Source organism: Hypomesus transpacificus, unplaced genomic scaffold (assembly GCF_021917145.1).
Source record: "Hypomesus transpacificus isolate Combined female unplaced genomic scaffold, fHypTra1 scaffold_223, whole genome shotgun sequence".
NCBI classification, from domain to species: domain Eukaryota; kingdom Metazoa; phylum Chordata; class Actinopteri; order Osmeriformes; family Osmeridae; genus Hypomesus; species Hypomesus transpacificus.
This window is the reverse complement of record NW_025813758.1, coordinates 55,159-76,373: the sequence shown is the minus strand read 5'-3', so window position 1 is coordinate 76,373 and position 21,215 is coordinate 55,159. Positions and strand designations below refer to the sequence as shown.

General features: G+C 46.8%; 1 protein-coding gene across 3 annotated transcripts; it reads left to right on the top strand.

Annotated features, from left to right (window-relative positions):
- The first annotated feature begins 3,914 nt into the window (after nt 1-3,914).
- pyroxd2 (pyridine nucleotide-disulphide oxidoreductase domain 2) lies at nt 3,915-21,005 on the top strand. Of its 3 annotated transcripts, XM_047014114.1 has the most exons (16): nt 3,915-4,225; nt 4,642-4,661; nt 4,913-5,006; nt 5,218-5,291; nt 5,857-6,012; nt 6,754-6,907; nt 7,030-7,091; nt 7,179-7,276; nt 7,517-7,658; nt 7,934-8,068; nt 9,205-9,277; nt 9,607-9,760; nt 9,931-10,085; nt 17,777-17,883; nt 19,572-19,692; nt 20,103-21,005. In XM_047014114.1, the coding sequence occupies exons 1-16, from the start codon at nt 4,108-4,110 to the stop codon at nt 20,171-20,173; spliced, it is 1,734 nt and encodes a 577-aa protein (XP_046870070.1). In that variant the 5' UTR covers nt 3,915-4,107; the 3' UTR covers nt 20,174-21,005. The 3 variants fall into 3 exon arrangements, with proteins under 3 accessions (XP_046870070.1, XP_046870071.1, XP_046870072.1); XM_047014115.1 differs by lacking the exon at nt 5,218-5,291 and having other exon boundaries at nt 4,154-4,225; XM_047014116.1 differs by lacking the exons at nt 3,915-4,225; nt 5,218-5,291 and adding an exon at nt 4,288-4,507.
- Nucleotides 21,006-21,215: the final 210 nt, after the last annotated feature.

The following is a 21,215-nucleotide window of genomic DNA, read 5'->3' as shown; positions in this document are numbered from 1 at the left end:
ATCCCTTCAGAGACTTCCTGTAATAGCTACAGAATCCTAAAAACGACCTAAAGTCTTTGATTGTGCTGCGAACTGGCCATTGTTTTACTGCAGCTACTTTGTCTGGATCTGTGCCTATGCCCTCAGCTGAGATCTGGTGGTCAAGAAAGTGTAGACTGGACTGGAGAAATTCAGCCCAGCGTACTCAAACAATCCAAAGGGAGTCGTAAAGGCTGTTTTGTGTCTGTCATGTCTACAGTCCTTCCTACTTTTAATAGGTGTGAGGTGGAGAGAATTCTCACCTTGTGTGTCACAGTGTGGTACGGAAACTGCTCTGGTACAGATAGGAAGGCCCTGCAGCGGGTGGTTAACACGGCAGAGAAAATGACTGGATGCAGTCTCCCGGCTCTCGGTGACACATACATCAACGGTCCGAGGCTACCAGCATCATGAAACACTTTCCCCACCCTGCCAATGGACTATTTCCCCCCTCAGGCAGGAGGCTGCGCAGCATCAGAACATCCAGGTTGAAGAACAGCTTCTGGGAAGGTGCTGTCAGACTCATTAACTCTGCCACACCCCAGAACTGACAAACTTGAACTGTTAAACTGAATTGTTTCCACTATACTGCTAATTTCTCAGGTTATTATACTATGTATCCATGTGTTAGTGTGTATCCATGTCTGTGTATGATTGGTTGTCTGTATTTATTGTATTTATTTAAGATGAGTAGTTTTAGTTATTTATTTTTGAGTGGTTTTAACCAGGACCTCAGTACTAAATTTTGGTTCCGGCTCATGCAAATGTTTTTGGAATGACAAAATTATCCTTGTGTTGGGATCTCTGACTACCAAAAATCCACACTCAGGTTTACCCATAGTTTGCACATCCAGCTCAATGTAACCTATGTAAGGGACTGGCAATGAGTTAATTGCAGTTAGCTTAAGCCAATTGGGTGTAGGGGTAATGTCTTCATTCTATCCAAGCAAGTTCTGTCGGAAGAATGCCTCAGAGATGGTGCTAACCTGGCTTCCTGTATCTAACAGGGTCTTGGCCTTAACTCCTCCCCCCTCAGCTTCAACTTCTGGACACGTACCTACAGCTCTATCAATAAATCTCTCATGAGTAAGGGTCTGACAGTATTTTACCCCACCTCGGACTTCCCGGCTCCCGGCAACCAAGGAAGCTTGTTTCTCTGAGCATGTGCATCTCGGGCGGCAGGCTGACCTTGTTGGTGTGGTCTGCACTCCCTAGCGATGTGTCCTACCCCCTTGCATTTGAAACAGACAGGTCTTCCATCGTCCGTGAACTGGAACCTTGGTTTAGTCTTCCCACCTTTGTATGACCTTTCTCAGAAAGCAACTCCATCCCGCAGCACACTGACTAACTCCTAGCCTTGCCTTGTTCATAAACCACCTTAAGAATTTCATCCAGAGTAGCAGATGACTTATCTTGTACACTATCTGTGTTCCGACCTTCATCACCCACACTACCACATAATATGCTCCTACTCTTCACAGCCTTAGTGTCACTGGACCTGTCTTCTAAACACCAAGCAATCGCCTCCTGACGCACGTCAAACAGTGAGGACTCTGGCTTGTCCCTAATCATTCTGCAAAGCTCTCTTCTGAGAGCAGAATCTCTGACTCCCTCCACAAACTTATCTCTAACTGCCGTTTTTGTGTCAGCTACACATCAGGTTTTTGCTTGTGCACAGTGCGAAGGATCTGGGACAGGGTATGTGAGTACTCAAATAAATCTTCACCCTCTAGTTGGTGACGGCTGTAGAAGGTCTGCAAGAGCTGGGCTACACTGCGCTTCTCTCTATAAGCTTCTCTGAGGAAACTGACAATGTCGACAGGTTCCTTTAATTCACCCTCAGTACATAATCTCACGTCTTCAAGGGCTGAACCCCTGAGAGAGAGAATGAAATCAACCTGATCGTCAGTGCCTAGGCCCCTGGCTCTAACAACACGTTGTACTTCATCTACAAATCCACAGTACGGCCATCGACCGTTGCATAACCACTAAATGGTTGGATAGGGCGTTCTCTTGGCTAATACACATAGGATCTGTTAGCCCCACTACTCAAAGCAGTTATCTTAGCCATGGCTTGGTCATGCTTCAACAACAGGGTCTGTCTTGGTACCTTCTTCAAGGCTCACCTCATCATCACTGACTCTCTGTGACATCGTGGGATGTCTGATCATCATCACTGTCCCTCTGTGACATTGTGGAGTGTCTGTGTGTAGCTTATCTCAATGTCAGGATAGAAAAAGTCTTGCAGAAATCGGTCCAGCTGGGTCGTGTTGATGTCCTCCACTTCTTGTGTGAAGAATCCACCCACGTCGTTGACTGACTCCAGCAGCCTGGTCACTGGTCCCTGTTTCCTGCCTGCCCCTCCAGGAAAGCCTTGTCATCGAATAACTTATATTGACAAGAAGTGAAAATCAATAGAACGCTCCATTGCAACACCAAGGCCCAGTAGCAGCGCTACGCGTCCGCCATTTTGGGGTGAAAGCGACTCGGCAGTCCCATATGTCCCAAGTCTATGGGCAGTCCATTAGTTTGTTGCTGTCGCTTCGGCAATATCAGCTACTTTGTAAAAAAAAAATGACAACAACACAGAATAATGTAATCACTAGACTAGTGATCATCAAATCCCTTTTAACAGTTTATTTCACACATGCATCAAATAATCTGGGATTTTGGACGATGAATACATCAAATCAAATTGTATTTGTATAGCCCTTTTTACACGCAAGCATGTCACAGAGGGCTTCACATACGTCCAAAGAACTGCCCCTCAACCAACCTAAACCCTCAAGGAAGACAAGGAAAATCTAGTGCGAACCTCAGTACTAAATTGTGTTCCGGCTCATGCAAATGTTTTTGGAATGACAATAAAATTATCCTGTGTGGAGGGGGGACAAAGAGAGAAGAGCAGGGATTAGAGAATGCCAGGAGCAGCTAACAGTTAAAGTCATAATAGAATGAGATCCCCACCGGTCAAGTGTGAACTAGTGCAGAAATTTAACAGAGCAAAAAGGGGTATTTGATGCAGCCCCACACTAAGACAGCGACAGCCCCCCTCGGTTGGAACATTAAATCTGTTCCAGGGGAAAGAACTCTAAAATAAGTTATACTTATATGAATAAGGGTGAAAACGCCCCGTCCCTGTTGTCTCCGACTAGTATTGGCAACTGTAACAGTAACAAATATATAACAGCAATAGAACAGCTTTGCAGTAAACATTTTTTTGGCAGTATATTAATGACCGTTAAAGCAACACTCAAATGTGTATTTAATGATTGGATTCGACAACTGATAACAAAAAAAAAACAACAACTTTCATTTATCCTTCCAGCTGGCATGAAAGGCTCCCTTCAACAAAAGCACCCTAATCCATCTGTCCTGTGTTAACCTGTTGCAGACAGAAAGTGCAATTCATAGAGACTGTGTTCCAGTAAAATCATTTTAAATAAAGATACTTTTGTACTTTTAAAAGTGGTCAAAATATTTTCTTTAAGGACTCTGATGTAAATACATTCAGAGACGTAAATACACCTTGTCAGATGCTTCTGCAAAATGTTTCTTGACAATCTAAAATGTGTCCTACAAAGTACGTCAGCATGTCAAGGTACCTTTCCCCCCCCCCCCCCCCCCCCCCCCCCCTGATATTCTTGCAGGGTTATACAAATCCAGTAAAACCAGGATCCCATGATGAAAACCTGCAGAACACTGACTGTACCTCAACAGAATAGGATTTCTGTCTATTTTGCAGTGGATTTTCCTACAGAAAAGATTCATAATATCCCACTGGGTATTCAAGATGGAAAATGGCCGCAATAATCATTTGGGACTCCCAGGAATCCTGCATGGAGAACTTGGACTTGAACTTTATGTAAGGTGGGGGCGGAGTTGTGCGAAGTTCAGGTTGGGGTATTTGGGTTGCAAAGTTGGCTAGCTCGGAGTGGGAGGATTCTTGTTGGATTGTAGTGAATGGGAGGGGGTGCGGAGTTGTGCTAAATTCAGGCTGGGGTATTTGGGTTGCAAAGTTGGCTGGCTCGGAGTGGAGCGGGGTAAAAGAAGGGGAGGTAACCAGACGAAAGTTACGTCAAGATTGCCATGGCTGTAGCGGGGTGGACAGGCCTGGCCCGACAGGCAGTGACATCCGTCGGGTACACTACAAGGCGCAGCCATTCGGCCGTCAAGTCTCAGTACGACGCTGTCATCATCGGTGGAGGTATGATCTATGTGCCAGCCAATCTGCAACGGTGTCGCAGAACTGTGTGCTTTCGCTGCTTTCGTTTCGCTTCTTTCTTTCTTGGGGAAACAACTTTCACGACTACATGTAGCATTTTTTACTTGTTCTGCCGCACCGTGATCTTGATATAGGCTATAACCAATGAATTACACGAAATGGTCGCATACACACTTTGGACTCAACTATAAAAGTCTGAAGTTGCTCGTGTTTATGCCCGTTATCACTATTTGCTTTTAAGAATCGTTGCACATTTGCACAATCGTTAAGTATTAACAAAGCTGTACATTTTAGATAATTAACCTCACTTTATAATTGATTTATAGCAATCACGTGACCCTCGTTTTCAATTTTAATCTGTACCTTGAACATTCACTAATTGTACTCTGTCATTTCAGGACACAATGGATTGGTAGCGGTGAGTCTTCTTCATCTCTCCTCATATTCAGTGATGTCATAACACTCTTAACCTTGCCCTCTGGGTGTTAAAGTCTTAGGTAGTTTGTTAATTATTATGTAGCCTATTGCTGTGTTTGTGTGTGTGGGTGTACCTGTGGCATTGCGTGTATTTAGCTTCATCTTTGTGCATGTACACTATGGAGTTTTGCATTTGTTGGGTGTTAGTGTGTGTGCATCCGGTTCAATGTTTTATTTTGTGCGGGTGTCCAGGCAGCCTATCTGCAGAAGGGGGGGCTGAAGACAGCAGTTCTGGAGCGTAGACATGTGTTGGGAGGGGCAGCTGTGTCGGAGGAGATCATCCCAGGTGAGGAGCACTCTTCCTGGGGAAGTGTCCTGGCATGGCAGCCTGTTGGCCTGCGCTTTCATATAATCTCGGCTTCCTATCTCTGTTCAGGCCTTTTATTAACCATCTATACTGCAATTGTCCATGTACAAAGTACTGCAACAAACAGACATAACCCTGTCATTGATTTACCTTTTGCAATTATGATGTGTGTGTGTGTGTGTGTGTGTAGGATACCACTTCTCCAGGTGTTCTTACCTGCTCAGTCTGTTGAGGCCCCACATCAACAGAGACCTGGAACTCATGGTGAAGCCACAGTACAGCCACTGCATGTTGTTGTGCTGCCAGGCTAGGCTGGGCTAGCGTGTAGCACACTGCATGGTGTACTGCTAGGCTGGGCTAGCGTGTAGCACACTGCATGGTGTAGAGCTAGGCTGGGTTAGCAAATAGCACACTGCATGCTGTGCTGCTAGGTTGGACTAGCATGTAGCATATGGCATGGTGTAGAGCTAGGCTAGGCTAGCATGTAGCACTCTGTATGCTGTGCTGCTAGGCTGGGTTAGCATGTAGCATACTGCATGGTGTAGAGCTAGGCTGGGGTTAGCATATAGCACACTGCATGCTGTGCTGCTAGGCTATACTAGCATGTAGCACTCTGCATGCTGTGCTGCTAGGCTGGACTAGCATGTAGCACACTGTATGATTTAGTGATAGCCTGGACTAGCATGTCGCATGCTGTCTCTCTGTGCTTTGAGCTGGAGAGCTGTGTAACCGGGAGAGGATTGGTACATGGATTAAAGGTTCAGAACCTCTCAGGTATGCCGGTGTAGGTGTATGACACATGTCTTGACGTGTAATTGTGTGTGTGTAGAAACATGGGCTGAAGGTGTATATGAGGGACCCCCATGCCTTCACCCCCATGCTGGAGGAGGGGGTGGGGGGAGCCCCCCCTCGGTCTCTGCTTCTGGGGGGAGACCTGGCCATGAACCAGAGGGAGATCAGCAAGTTCTCAGAGAAGGACGCCAAGGTACGACCCTCCCATCAGTCCCAACTCTCTCTCTCTCTGATGCTCATATTCTCTGTCTGTCTCTATTCAGCACCTTTTAGGCTGAATAGAGACTGTCTACAAACAAATTTTGTAGACAGCATCAATAAAATACACTTGACTTGACTTGACACAGCCTGTTCAAGGTGAGAATGTTGCACCTTTATACCGTCGGGGAGTCAGGTGGAGTCAGGTGGCTGAGCGGTTAGGGAATCAGGTTAGTAATCTGAAGGTTGCCAGTTCGATTCCCGGCCATGCAAAATGATGTTGTGTCCTTGGGCAAGGCACTTCACCCTACTTGCTTCGGGGGAATGTCCCTGTACTTACTGTAAGTTGCTCTGGATAAAAGCGTCTGCTAAATGTAAATGTAAATGTAAATACCGGCTCGCAGTTCAGTATAAAAGCTCCAAACATGGAATGGGGGGGCATTGTTATACTGGCATGAAGTCGGCAGTGGAGGTAGTCACAGAGCCAAACTGACATGTGTAGGGAGAGCCGGGACACACGAGATGCTGATGTCACGCCTCTGATTCCGGAAGGCTGGTGTTCTATATGAAATCACTCGTGTGGTGGCGTTATGCCGGCTTTGTTTGGTTCTCTCTATCTCTCTCAGTCTCTCTCTGTCTCTCTCTCTCTGCCTAATCATCTACTGCACTACTCAGTATTCTTAATTCCTCCCTTTCTCTCTATTTCTTCCTCTCTCTCTTTCTCTATCTCTCCCAGGCTTTCCCAGAGTTTGTGACCCACCTGGAGAAGCTGGCTGGGGCTATCCATCCCCTCCTGGACGCCCCCCCTGTGGACATCCCTGGGATCATGGGGGGGTCACTCACCAAAAGGCTGGTTGCCCTCAAGACTCTGATTCCCATGGTCAAGTGTGGTAGGGCTGGCTTCATGGTTCTGACTTGCCTGTGACCACCAGAGCTTGGAAATAACTGCCACAGCAGAGCTAAACGTTTTCAGTTTGAATCTTCTTGATCATATTGTTATTTGTTTTGACAGGTATGAAATTGGGCAAGAACATTCCAGACTTCTATGAGATTGTAACAGCGCCAATAATGAAGGTTTGTGTGTTTGACAAACTACTCAGAGACTCAGAGACTCACAGATGGCGTAGTAAACCTTTCCTCCTCTCCCGTCTCCTGGGTCAGATCCTGAATCGCTGGTTTGAGTCTGAACCTCTCAGAGCCACCCTGGCCACAGATGCTGTCATCGGAGCCATGACCAGTCCCAGCAACCCTGGCAGTGGGTAAGAACACACACACACCTAGGCACACACTCGCTCACAGGTACACACACACACACATTCGCAAGCACAAACACTCACAGATACTCACACATAAACATGCTTGGAGGCACACACAAATACACACACAATAAGAACTGATGCATGTAGACACGTGTACAGTGCCTGTGATGCATGTAGACACGTGTACAGTGCCTGTGATGCATGTAGACACGTGTACAGTGCCTGCCCCATCCCCCCCAGATATGTGCTGCTGCACCATGTGATGGGAGAGCTGGAGAAGGAGAAGGGGGCGTGGGGCTACGTGGAGGGGGGCATGGGTGGGGTGTCCAAGGCGATCGCCAGCTCTGCCCACTCCCTGGGAGCAGATGTCTTCACTGAACAGGTGAGAGCTGAAACTAGTTCAGGTGTGTTGGAAGTGGATCACACCTGTTCAGGAATACTTGATGTGCAACACTTTGTGTTTGCTTTATTCGTGTGTTTGTGACATTGCTGGTTTCTTTCTGTGTGTGTGTTTCTGAACGTGTGTGTGTGTTTCTGTACATGTGTGTGTGTGTTGCTGTGTGTGCGTGTGTTGCTGTACGTGAGTGTGTTGCTGTATGTGTGTGTGTGTGTTGCTGTGTGTGTGCATCTGTACTTGTGTATGTGTGTGTGTGACAGAGTGTGCAGCAAGTCCTGGTCGGGGCGGATGGCTCTGCCAGGGGGGTGGTCCTGCAGGACGGCACAGAGGTCCACAGCAAGGTGGTTCTGTCCAACGCCACACCGTACCTCACCTTCAAACACCTGGCTCCTCAGGTAACAAACACCTGGCCCTTCAGGTAACAAACACCTGCCTCCTCAGGTAACAAACACCTGGCCCCTCAGGTAACAAACACCTGGCCCCTCAGGTAACAAAAACCTGGCCCCTCAGGTGACAAACACCTGGTTCCTCAGGTAACAAACACCTGGCCCCTCAGGTAACAAACACCTGGCCCCTCAGGTAACAAACACCTGGCCCCTCAGGTGACAAACACCTGGTTCCTCAGGTAACAAACACCTGGCCCCTCAGGTAACAAACACCTGGCCCCTCAGGTAACAAACACCTGGCCCCTCAGGTAAAAAACGCCTGGCCCCTCAGGTAACAAACACCTGGCCTCTCAGGTAACAAACACCTGGCCCCTCAGGTAACAAACGCCTGCCCCCTCAGGTAACAAACACCTGGCCCCTCAGGTAACAAACACCTGGCCCCTCAGGTAAAAAACACCTGGCCCCTCAGGTAACAAACACCTGGCCCCTCTGGTAACAAACACCTGGCCGCTCTGATAACAAACACCTGGCCAGCAATGTTTTACGATGTTTATCAGTCATTTGATTGTGCTGCAGAATCACTGTATTACTGTAAATCAGCGTTTCAGAGTGTCTGTGCTGTGAATTTGTGTTTCAGTGTGTGTGTCTGTGCTGTGTTTCAGAGTGTGTTTCTGTGCTGTGCTTCAGTGTGTGTGTGTGTGTGTGTGTGTGTGTAATGTGGCAGTGTTTCAGTGTGTGTGTGTGTGTAATGTGGCAGTGTTTCAGTGTGTGTGTGTGTAATGTGACAGTGTTTCAGTGTGTGTGTGTGTGTGTGTGTAATGTGGCAGTGTTTCAGTGTGTGTGTGTGTGTGTGTAATGTGGCAGTGTTTCAGTGTGTGTGTGTGTGTGTGTGTGTGTAATGTGGCAGTGTTTCAGTGTGTGTGTGTGTGTAATGTGGCAGTGTTTCAGTGTGTGTGTAATGTGGCAGTGTTTCAGTGTGTGTGTAATGTGGCAGTGTTTCAGTGTGTGTGTAATGTGGCAGTGTTTCAGTGTGTGTGTAATGTGGCAGTGTTTCAGTGCGTGTGTGTGTGTGGAATATGGCAGTGTTTCAGTGTGTGTGGAATGTGGCAGTGTTTCAGTGTGTGTGTGTTTTGTCTGCCCCCCAGGGGTCCCTGAGCCCAGAGTTTCTCAAAGCTGTGGACCAGATCGACTACACGTCCCCCGTCACCAAGATCAACGGTACGCTGGTGGAGCTGCTCCCAGCTCAGCTTCAGCTCTGCCTCACCCTGAGGCAGCTCTGCCTCACCTTGAGGCAGCTCTGTCTCACCCTGAGGAAGCTCTGCCTCACCCTGAGCCAGGTCTGCCTCACCCTGAGGCAGCTCTGCCTCACCCTGAAGCAGCTCTGCCTCACCCTGAGGCAGCTCTGCCTCACCCTGAGGCAGCTCTGCCTCACCCTGAGGCAGCTCTGCCTCACCCTGAGGCAGCTCTGCCTCACTCTGAGGCTCTTCACCAGGAGCAGTGATGAGCTACACTTGTAAGACTCACCTCGTGTGTGTGTGTGCGTGCAGTGGCGGTGGACAGGCTGCCTAACTTCCTGGCCGCGCCCACCCCTGATGGCAAGGCGGGCCCCCACCACCAGTGTTCCATCCATCTGAACTGTGAGAGTGTGGAGTTGCTAGAGACAGCTTACAAGGATGGCCTGGATGGACGACCCTCGTCCAGGTACACTCACTCACTCACTCACTACTCACTCACTCATCCGCTCACTCACTCACTCACTCACCCACTGTCCCTATATGTCTCTATATAACAACTTGTGTATCTCTCTCTGTCATCATCCCTCGCCCCCCCCCCCCCCCCCCTCTCTGGTTCTTTCCCTGTGTTCTCCCCAGGCCCATGCTGGAAATGACTATCCCCTCAGTGCTGGATCCTACTCTGGCGCCCTCTGGCTGCCATGTGGTGTCTCTGTTCACCCAGTTCACCCCCTACCACCTGGAGGGGGGCCGGGACTGGACGGACCAGGACAGGGAGGACTACGCCGACTCAGGTGAGAGGCACAGCACCAGAAAACGACCAGGAAGACTCACAGGAGACTAGCAGAGGACTCAGGTGAGAAGCACAGCACCATTTCCAGGAGCCACTTCCTGGAAATGAGTCTCTGCAGGTTGGGATGTCTGCTGTTTGGAGAACATTTCAACTTTGATGCGGTCATGATCTCACATCCATTTGCTATTCAACTCGCTCCACAGGCTGCGGCCGTACTGTAGCCTAGTACTAGTATGGCCGATACTTTGTTCGTGAAAATCTTGATATTGATTTCGGGACAGTGACATGGCTGGTTACCTAGCTAGGCTAGTCTTCTTGTCAAACATATTGTCCAAACACATTTACTGTTTGTCAACCGTACACAATGTTATTGCCTTTGAATCTTGCTAGCATAACGTTAGCTGTTGGGCTAATAGCTCAGCCAAGGGGAAGCCGGTGTTGGTTCTATGAGCTGAGCGGACTAGAAATATCTGAGTTGGCTAAAGTTGACAAATGTTAGATTTCTATTCTCTTATTCTTCTATGCTCTTTTGTGACGTGGGTGATTACGTTACTGTTGATCATCTGTCCATCATCGTATAAAGCCCGCCCTGGCAATTTAATTGGTTCGCCCAGATTCTGGTTTTCTGTAGTTGGTCCCCAATACGAGACCCTCCAGACCCAACTTCCCGACCAAATTTTTTTGGGGGCGGGGAGAAGTTGGGCTGGCAGCCAGGCTAGGTGGGGACATCCACCCAGCGCAAATCGAGATGACATTCTGTACTCCCTAAAGAGCTAGTATAACTGTTTCCTATAAATAATCCATGCTTGAATAAATATGATTGGCTGAGCATCCTAAAACAAACATCAATGCTGATCACTCCAAATAAATTGTCAATTTTACTAATTAGAACCTCAGCCTGTTTCCTCTACATCTGGAGTGTTTTCATGCCGTCTTTCCTGCATACAAAATTGTTCATTCATTTTGTAGCTGGCTAGCAAGTTTAACCCTCCTTCCATATTGTATACAGTGTTATTTGGACATTAATAATCAAATAATGATTCATTATATTTGAATAACCAACAGTGTTAACTTATTCACATTGCCAACTGGTTTTTCCAGCACCTGTCTAGCAATGCAGTGACAGTCCATCAACTGTGAATTCGTCCTAGGCTAGACTCCTAACCTTGGTTGAAAGATTAGCTACAGAAGCTAGGTTTAGCTGTAACATTATCCTGGGTAACAAATAATATCACCAGTTAATACTTTTTCCACAGTAAAATCTGCATTTGAAAGCCTGGTCACTACCACTGCTAGTGTGGCTAGTTATTTAGCCTGACTTACAAAGTTTTTTCAAAAAGCAGAGTGTATGTCCCCTTTCTTCTTGGGTGGAGGCATATTGTTAAGGATAGTGTAAACTGGGTGTTGAGAGGAAGAATGATACATGGTTAAGCATCGGACCAAGTTATTTGTAGTTTAATTAGTAATGATGCAATCACAAGATACACAATGAAAACAATACACCAAGATGTCCGTAGTCTAGTACAATGAATCAGTCGATGATGCAACAGCAGTCATCCCACCAAAACAGAGTATAAGATTAGAACGAACGAAGGCCTTCGTTGAGAAAGTGGTCGTGACAGAATATCAGAGAAAGTTCTGCCCCTCCCAAGTTCTGTCTCCCCGCCCTTGGGTGACAGATCTTGTACTCCCCAAAGAGGGAGGTCTGGTGAGTGGCCATTGGTCAGGAGACCTTGGGGTGGCTATTGTTAACCAATTAAATGTCCAGGGCGTTCATGCTGGCGCAAGGTGGGCAGTCCACGGACCTGGTGATGTTAGGAGAGGGAGGGGGCAGAGAAGACCCACAGGTCTGGTGTTGTTCAGGGAGGGGGGTGGACGAGACCCACAGGTCTGATGCAATCCAAGGGGGGGGGGGGGGGGTTTGAGTTCTCCAGAGTTGAGAGCAGGTCATCTCGAGGTCCTGATGATATACGGGGTGGGGTCTTCAAGGGGAAGGGGAGAGGGTAAGACCACTCCTAGGTCAGATGATGTAAAGGGGCAGATGGGCTCCAAGGAGAAGGGGGCATCCAGTGAGAAGGGGGGGGGGGGGCAGAGTCTCCAGGGGAAGGGGGCATCCAGTGAGAAGGGGGGGGGGGGGCAGGGTCTCCAGGGGAAGGGGGCATATTATCCATAGTAAGAACTGTCCGGTCTGACTCGTCCTGAAGCAGAGAAGAGTTATGTTCCCAGCATCACCTTATCTCCCAAGTTGACACTTTTACTCCCATGAGCTGACTAGCTCATTGTGCTCACACCAGTCCCTGAGCGTCACAAACTCGCCTCCCAAGTCAGTTTGCCTGACATCTGCATTCTTGTCCACACACCAAAGTTACATTTCAATGTTTCTTATCTGTTACTTTATTAAATCAATTGATCACATTCAATATTTGTATCTTAGTTATTAGCATTACAAAACATGTGTGTTTACATATTCATATTAGATATTGATTGGTATAGCAGCATTGATCAGCAGTATAATGCTATCATTTCCTCACAATCCCTCCTTTGACACCACTATGTGGTGTCAACATTAAAACTGGATATTTTAAAGTTTCATGGATCCCTCCTTTCACACCCTCTAAAGGGTGTGACAACACAAATTTAAAATATACCAGTCTGGCAGTAAAGGCAAATCAGTTGTTAACTAGGTTAAACATGCGTAAAACACTTAAGCAATGAACCAAAATACAGTCAAACTAGATGTTAAAATGCAAAATCAGTCGATAACTAGGTTAAACATGCGCATATGGTCATCAAAACAGTCAAAATTTAATATTTTTAAAGTTTTCATGGATCCCTCCTTTCACACCCTTTAAAGGGTGTGACTACACAAATTTAAAATATTATGAACCTGTGTGAGCAAACAATGGAGGTTAGTTCAGATGAGCAATAAGAAACAGTCAGTCAGATTACAGGAAGATATATATGACTTTTTTTTTTTCTAGAACTCACCCTCCTTTCACACCCTCTAAAGGGTGTGACGCCTTACGATCAGTCAATCTGTTAAACAGAACATTAAAAGAGTCAATACATGTAGAAAGAAACTGTTAATTCGGACAGGATATTTTAAAGTTTTCATGGAATCCCTCCTTTCACACCCTTTAAAGGGTGTGACAACTAACACAAAATTTAAAATATCCCGTTAAGGAACACAATGCTTAGAACGATAATAATGAGACTATGCAGCGTTATGGCCAAGTGGTGTGGACACACTGGACACAGTGGGAAAACCCTAATGATGTTATAGGGGAAAACCCACCGTCACTCCGCAGAGTGGACATTCGACATCCATGTACCCACGGCAGACCTGAACATACTCACAGGTCCCCTTCACCACATACATACAACTGTAGCCAAGCTTTTAGAATTGTAATAAAATAAATTTGAGAACATTGAATAACAATCAAACTGGATATTACTGATTAAGATATGTCCCAGTGTAAATAAGGACGTGATTAGTGAAAGTAAAGGGGTTCAAAAGATAATGCCGTGAGGAAAGAGAACATGGCCCTAGCGACAGCCGTCGCTCCAGTCCTGTCCACTTGTAGCCTCACAGAAACGCTCGATCTCTGAGTGAACTTCAAATTCCACAATTTCCTCCAGATAACACTGTGCCTGCTGCCCTAGATTGGCTGCAAGTGTGAAGGTTCGACTATAATTTGTGATGCCAGCTTCTCGAAATATTCTGCTTGTGCTGGATACTGTTCTTTTATTTCCTCCTTGTTTATGCACTGCAGCGATCCTGCAAACACAAGTTTGTATTCTTCCTCAGTTAATGCCACTCTTCTGTTGGTTGTGGGGTCTTTTTTACCGCTGCCTTCTTTAAACCCAGTATCTGGGTTGACTGTGTATTTGGTCTGCCACCAGTCTAATATTTTATAACCTGGCCTTAATTCAACGTGCGATGGACGCCACTCCATTTGTCCTCTCCTTAAAGACACATAAACATAATTTTCTCTTGTTTGAAACAGACATAAAACAAACATGACAGATACATATAGGCAACATAAGGCAAACATAACAGACACACACAGATAGCAAGGTCACGTCTGACCATAAATACTTGTTGTTCCACCACTGGTTGGAATCAAACAATAACAGCTGTAGTAATGCCATGTACCACTAGTCGGAGCCAGACAAAATAGAACTGCAATAATGCCATCCACCACCAGTCGGAGCCACAGACAAAACACAACTGCAATAATATAATCCACCACCAGTCTGAGCTCACCAACCACCCAACTGCCACCAGCCGGATCCAGGCTAGTAACAGCTGCAACCCACTGTCACCAGTCAATGCCAACCACCAAAATAATTGTAACCTGTTGCTGGTCGTAGCTGTGGGTAGAGTCTCAAAGATCCATACATACACATCAGTATTAGAGAGAGAGAGAGAGAGAGAGAGAGAGAGAGAGAGAGAGACAAGGAGTTTAGTTGGCACCGGTAGGTCTCAGCTCCTTGACCAGAGAGAGGTAAAGAGAGAGAGAGACATAGAGAGAGAGAGAGAGAGAGAGAGAGTGTGTGTAGTGCAAGAGAGGGGAGGGGAGGAGAGGGGTGGGGAGGTGTGTGAAGGGAGAGAGTGTGTGAGAGGGGAGTGGTGGGGAGGTGAGGTGTGTGAAGGGAGAGACGAGAGGGTGTGTGAGAGGGGAGGGGTTGGAGGGGAGGGGTTGGGAGTTGAGGGGAGGTGTGTGAAGGGAGAGGAGAGGAGAAAGGAGAGGAGAGGAGTGGAGAGGGGAGGGGAGGAGAGGAGAGGAGAGGAGAGGAGAGGAGAGGAGAGGAGAGGAGAGGAGAGGAGAGGAGAGGAGAGGAGAGGAGAGGAGAGGAGAGGAGAGGAGAGGAGAGGGGAGGAGAGGGGAAGGGAAGGGAGGGGAGGTGTGTGAAGGGAGAGTGTATGAGAGGGGAGGGGTGAGAGGAGAGGAGAGGGGAGGGGAGAGGTGCGAGGGGAGAGATACACATTATTAACCCAACAATGCTAAGAGATAGCGAGAGAGAGAGAGAGAGAGAGAGTTTGTCTAAAATGCGCCATGCTCGAACCTCGGCATGGCCCCATCCCGACAATGCAATAGAGAGAAAGGGAGAGAGAGCAAGAAAGGGAGGGATTCTGCTTGTGAAATGTGCCCTGCTCGAACCTCGGCATAGCCCATTCCAGCAATGCAGTAGATAGGGAGAAAGAGAGAGAAAGCAAGAAAAAGAGGTTTGCTACTCCTTAAATCTCCACAAACATATTATTTACGTCTATCTCAAACAGCCAGGTGCTCCCGTCACAGTGCCGCATTCTGCCGGACCCCACCTCGTTTTCCAATAGACACACTTAGAAACAGCCAGGTGTTCCCGTCACAGTGTGACCACTGCCAGGCAACGCCCCGTACCACGTAGAAACTGCCGAGCGCTCCTGTCACAGTGCCACATTCTGCCAGACCTCACCTCGTTTCACAATAGACACAATTAGAAACAGCCAGGTGCTCCCGTCACAGTGTGACTACTGCCAGACCCCGCCTCGTTTCACGTAGAAACTGCCAAGCGCTCCCGTCACAGTGCCACATCTGCCAGACCCCACCTCGTTTCACAATTACAAATGTATCATTGAGTTTGCATCAACGTTAATCTCTCTATGGACAATTTGATTCAAAGTGTGCAGCCCAGAGTCACAGTACAGTGCAGTTTAAAGACACTCACTCCTAAAAGCTAAAGTCCTAAGCTATGCAGATTTCGTTTAAACAGGCTCTGCTTACCCTATTTTTGTGGATATCCAAGTGAGTGTCAGTGAACCACAGCTGTCCCGCTCCTGCCGGCTGGGGTCCCCTTCTCAGGGACCTCTCGTCCAGATCTCTCACCCAGGCACGTCGGAAGGTCACCAATTGTTAAGGATAGTGTAAACTGGGTGTTGAGAGGAAGAATGATACATGGTTAAGCATCGGACCAAGTTATTTGTAGTTTAATTAGTAATGATGCAATCACAAGATACACAATGAAAACAATACACCAAGATGTCCGTAGTCTAGTACAATGAATCAGTCGATGATGCAACAGCAGTCATCCCACCAAAACAGAGTATAAGATTAGAACGAACGAAGGCCTTCGTTGAGAAAGTGGTCGTGACAGAATATCAGAGAAAGTTCTGCCCCTCCCAAGTTCTGTCTCCCCGCCCTTGGGTGACAGATCTTGTACTCCCCAAAGAGGGAGGTCTGGTGAGTGGCCATTGGTCAGGAGACCTTGGGGTGGCTATTGTTAACCAATTAAATGTCCAGGGCGTTCATGCTGGCGCAAGGTGGGCAGTCCACGGACCTGGTGATGTTAGGAGAGGGAGGGGGCAGAGAAGACCCACAGGTCTGGTGTTGTTCAGGGAGGGGGGTGGACGAGACCCACAGGTCTGATGCAATCCAAGGGGGGGGGGGGGGGTTTGAGTTCTCCAGAGTTGAGAGCAGGTCATCTCGAGGTCCTGATGATATACGGGGTGGGGTCTTCAAGGGGAAGGGGAGAGGGTAAGACCACTCCTAGGTCAGATGATGTAAAGGGGCAGATGGGCTCCAAGGAGAAGGGGGCATCCAGTGAGAAGGGGGGGGGGGGCAGAGTCTCCAGGGGAAGGGGGCATCCAGTGAGAAGGGGGGGGGGGGGGCAGGGTCTCCAGGGGAAGGGGGCATATTATCCATAGTAAGAACTGTCCGGTCTGACTCGTCCTGAAGCAGAGAAGAGTTATGTTCCCAGCATCACCTTATCTCCCAAGTTGACACTTTTACTCCCATGAGCTGACTAGCTCATTGTGCTCACACCAGTCCCTGAGCGTCACAAACTCGCCTCCCAAGTCAGTTTGCCTGACATCTGCATTCTTGTCCACACACCAAAGTTACATTTCAATGTTTCTTATCTGTTACTTTATTAAATCAATTGATCACATTCAATATTTGTATCTTAGTTATTAGCATTACAAAACATGTGTGTTTACATATTCATATTAGATATTGATTGGTATAGCAGCATTGATCAGCAGTATAATGCTATCATTTCCTCACAATATCTGATCTACAAAGCACAAAGAGGGGAAAACATGTACATGCTGAAGGGCAAAGGGAATATTAAAATGTGTTACTCTGGCCGTTTATGTATGTATTGTCGGCAGACAGCCCTGGTAAGTTAGCTGTAGGCCTACTGTTGTCGCCAACACACCCGCTAGCTTGTCTGCCACTGCCATTGCAAGCAAGCAAAGTAGCATGTGCTTCTTCCAGTGCGTGACGCGTGTCAGATAACCCTCCCCCTTCGGGTTTTCAGCCAATCAAATGATGGCGTTTCTTGTACTGTCCGGTCCTGGCCGTCGGAATCGATCAAAAACACAAGTTTTTAATAAAAAGTTTTGATTTCAATATATCCTTACATTTGATTCCAATTTGCTGTTTAGTGTTACTTGTTTGTATTTTACTGTGATAGGCAGTTAAATGTTGAAAAAAATCCCACTGCATCAAAACTCATTGTTATAAAAAAATCAATAAATGTGAATCGATATGAATCACTAGAAGACTGAATCGCGATTCAAATGCTAATCGATTTTTCCCCCACCCCTATCACAAGGTGACTGTCCTCTTAGTAGAAATCAGTTTCCAGTCTTTTTTTCTGATTTGTTTGTTTCTTGTGTATTTGTTTTATCTGTCTGTGTGTCTCTAGTGTTTGGCTGGGTGGAGCAATACGCCCCTGGTTTCAAAAGCTCCATCGTGGGCAAAGACATCCTAACCCCGCCAGACCTGGAGAGAATCTTTGGACTCACTGGAGGGGTGAGTGTGTGTGTGCAAGTAATTGTTTAACCCGTCCACAGTATAGAATGTCCAACTGTTAGATGACATACAGGATACAACTATGTTAGTGAGAGATGATCACATGATGGATAAGTCAGAGGAAACAAAACTGGAACACATATGGGAACAAGTGGGGGGTTTAGATGGCTGAGTGGTTAGGGAGTCGGGCTATTAATCAGAAAGTTGTTGGTTCGGTTCCTGGCTGTGCCAAATGACGTTGTGTCCTTGGGCAAGGCACTTCACCCTACTTGCCTCGGGCAGAATGTCCCTGTACTTACTGTAAGTCGCTCTGGATAAGAGCGTCTGCTAAATGACAACATTTAATTACATTTTAAGTGAGTCGGGTGGGGGAGAGGGGCGGGGGAGAGGGCCGGGGCTGGGGGAGAGGGACAGGGACAGGGACAGGGATTTATCTGTGTGCCTGACAAGCTGCTTTACCTAAAATCAGACTGCTGTTGTCTGAACCAGGAAGTTGTTTGCATCCCAGAGTGTCAGCCTGAACCCACAACCAGGGGCATTGTTAGTCACAAAGCCTTACTGGGGCAGAGGCCCCTATTCATATCCCTTTTTTTTCTTCCAAGCTTGCTGCGCACAATGCACTACTAGGCTATAGAAACTTCCCTTGCTTAACCCACTTTACAACAGTTCAGGTTTGATATCAGCTTTGGCAGGGACATCAATAGTTAATGTGAGCGTGCACATTCTTTTTGCATTCATTTGAGCGCAAGTACTGTTTTTTGAGCTTCATGTTACATTGTTTTTATGTTTTAGCCCAAATAAGATGATCAGTAGGCCTATCATGTAGAATCTTTCTTTGGTTCTGTAATGTTTTCTTAGCCTACCTCAATTCTGACTTGTGTACCGAGTCCGACACCTGGACTTTGTGCATGCTGCAGTGGCTGTTTGGCAAGCTCAGAAGAGCGCGCTGATATGGAATTCTGTGGGCCTCGGTTTGTGTTTTCGGTTAAACTGCTTTGATTTTACAAACGTTGATTGGGATACTGCGTTAATTTTTTCCGGGATTATCAATCTAAATGAATGCATTGACTATTAAAGTAAATTAAACTCAAGCTTTTGATTTTTCTGGGACACCGCAGATTTATAGTGGGTCACGTGCCCCAGTAAAAAGGGTCTAACGATGTCCCTGCCCACAGCCCAGAGTGCCCCTCTGTGTCTACTGTGCAGTCAGGAGACACTAAAGAGACTAGACCATGTTAGACTGGGTCTGGACTAGACTAGACCATGTTAGACTGGGTCTGGACTAGACTAGACCATGTTAGACTAGGTCTGGACTAGACTAGACCATGTTAGACTGGGTTTGGACTAGACTAGACCATGTTAAACTGGGTCTGGACTAGACTAGACCATGTTAGGCTGGGTCTGGACTAGACTAGACCATGTTAGACTGGGTCTGGACTAGACTAGACCATGTTAGCCTGGTTTGGACTAGACTAGACCATGTTAGACTGGGTCGGGACTAGACTAGACCATGTTAGACTGGGTCAGGACTAGACTAGACCGGACTGGACTGGAACGGACCGCTGGTATTAAACAGCTGCTGACAGACAACGACAAATATAGAGAGAGACAGAGACGGAGAACAACATTTATGGATAGTGAACAAGAGTGAACTGTTAAAGGGACTCTTGGTGTTTTCTTCATTCCAGAATATTTTCCATGGCTCCATGTCATTGGACCAGCTGTACCTGGCACGACCTTTGCCCTCTTTCTCTGACTACCGTTCACCAATCAGAGGGCTGTATCTTTGTGGCAGTGGCTCCCACCCAGGTCAGTAATGCAGGTTTTCAGACTTCTAATAGTGTGTGTGTGTGTCTCCATGTGTCTATCACTCTGCATGCCAAGATTATGGTTAGCTGACCTTTGGATAGGTTCTGAGTCATATGATAAGGAAATTAGGTTGTCATGGCTTTGGAACTTTTTCTTATGTTAGACATACACTGTACATACTATGTAAAACAGTAAGCATCCATTGTTTTAATTAAATTGTGTCAAACTGTTGCTCTTGTAACTGTCTTTAGCTCAGTCACCTGACTGTGTCTGTGGTTCAGTCACCTGACTGTGTCTGTGGCTCAGTCACCTGACTGTGTCTGTGGCTCAGTCACCTGACTGTGTCTGTGGTTCAGTCACCTGACTGTATCTGTGGATCAGTCACCTGACTGTGTCTGTGGTTCTCGTAGGTGGTGGTGTGATGGGCTCCTCAGGATGGAACGCTGCGCAAACTGTCATGGCCGACCTGCGACGTGGCTGAAACCCTGAACTTTGGAAGAGAGAAAGAGAGAGAGAGAGAGAGAGAGAGAGAGAGAGAGAGAGAGAGAGAATATAATGAGGTGGATAGAATAAAGGATAAAGACAGAAGGCAATGTCAATTTGCATATTGTTGCCGCAAAGAAAAACAGCCACGTTTAAGTGAATGTGACATTCATACTGAAACATTTTTTGTGAGAGTGATCAGATATGGATCTGTGTGTCTCTGGTCTACCCATCCTGTCTACCTGTCTGTCTACCTATCTGTCTCCCTGCCTGGCTGTGTGTCTACCTGTCTGTGTGTCTACCTGTCTGTCTGTCCGCCGGTCTGCCTGTCTGTCTGTCTGTCTGCCTGTCTGTCTGCCTGTCTGTCTGCTTGCCTGTCTGTCCTCAGGACACTGCATATCTACCAATATGTTAGGGTTAGGGTAACCTGGGGTAACCTGCACATCTGTGGCCTGGCGACAAGCACGAATACAACAGATGTATTCACACTACATACACATGATAGACAAAGACAAATTAAGTATTCTTGAAAAGTGAACTTTTTTTACGTATTTGAATAAACTAACATCTTACGAATGAAATGTATGCCTTTAAAAATAACTGCTAGACACTCCAATGTTTAAACTAAAAAATTATACTCATAAAACATTCCTAAAAACAATGTTTTCATGTTGAAATGAATGAATCATGTTCCAGCCAGGACCAGATGTTCAGTGTTCTCATTCTACAAGGCTCTTGAAGTGCTTCATTAAAACCATGCCCAAAGACTGGCTGAGTGTTTTCCATTGTCTTATACAGCTTCAATAAACAGGAATGTCTTTCTTCTGCAATCTATCTCTCTTAGTTTATTTCCAGTTAGTAGAACTTCCAGTCTGAACTATTGAGACTAACCCCAGGCCCCAGTCTTAGTGGTTGGGGTTGGTCAGGTAACATGTACTTCACTCCAAACAAATAGTGTCCTCAATAAGTATTGGGAACGTTTCAAGTCAAATTTGACAAGGAATAAATGATCAACTAGAAACATAAGCCTAATACGATGG

Bases quoted from the DNA above. Each gene is read 5' to 3' on its own strand.
- pyroxd2 (XM_047014114.1), top strand. From the start codon at position 4,108: ATGGCTGTAGCGGGGTGGACAGGCCTGGCCCGACAGGCAGTGACATCC. The intron at 5,007-5,217 runs GTGAGGAGCACT...GTGTGTGTGTAG, and splicing joins GTCGGAGGAGATCATCCCAG to GATACCACTTCTCCAGGTGT. The intron at 5,292-5,856 runs GTGAAGCCACAG...GTGTGTGTGTAG, and splicing joins ACAGAGACCTGGAACTCATG to AAACATGGGCTGAAGGTGTA.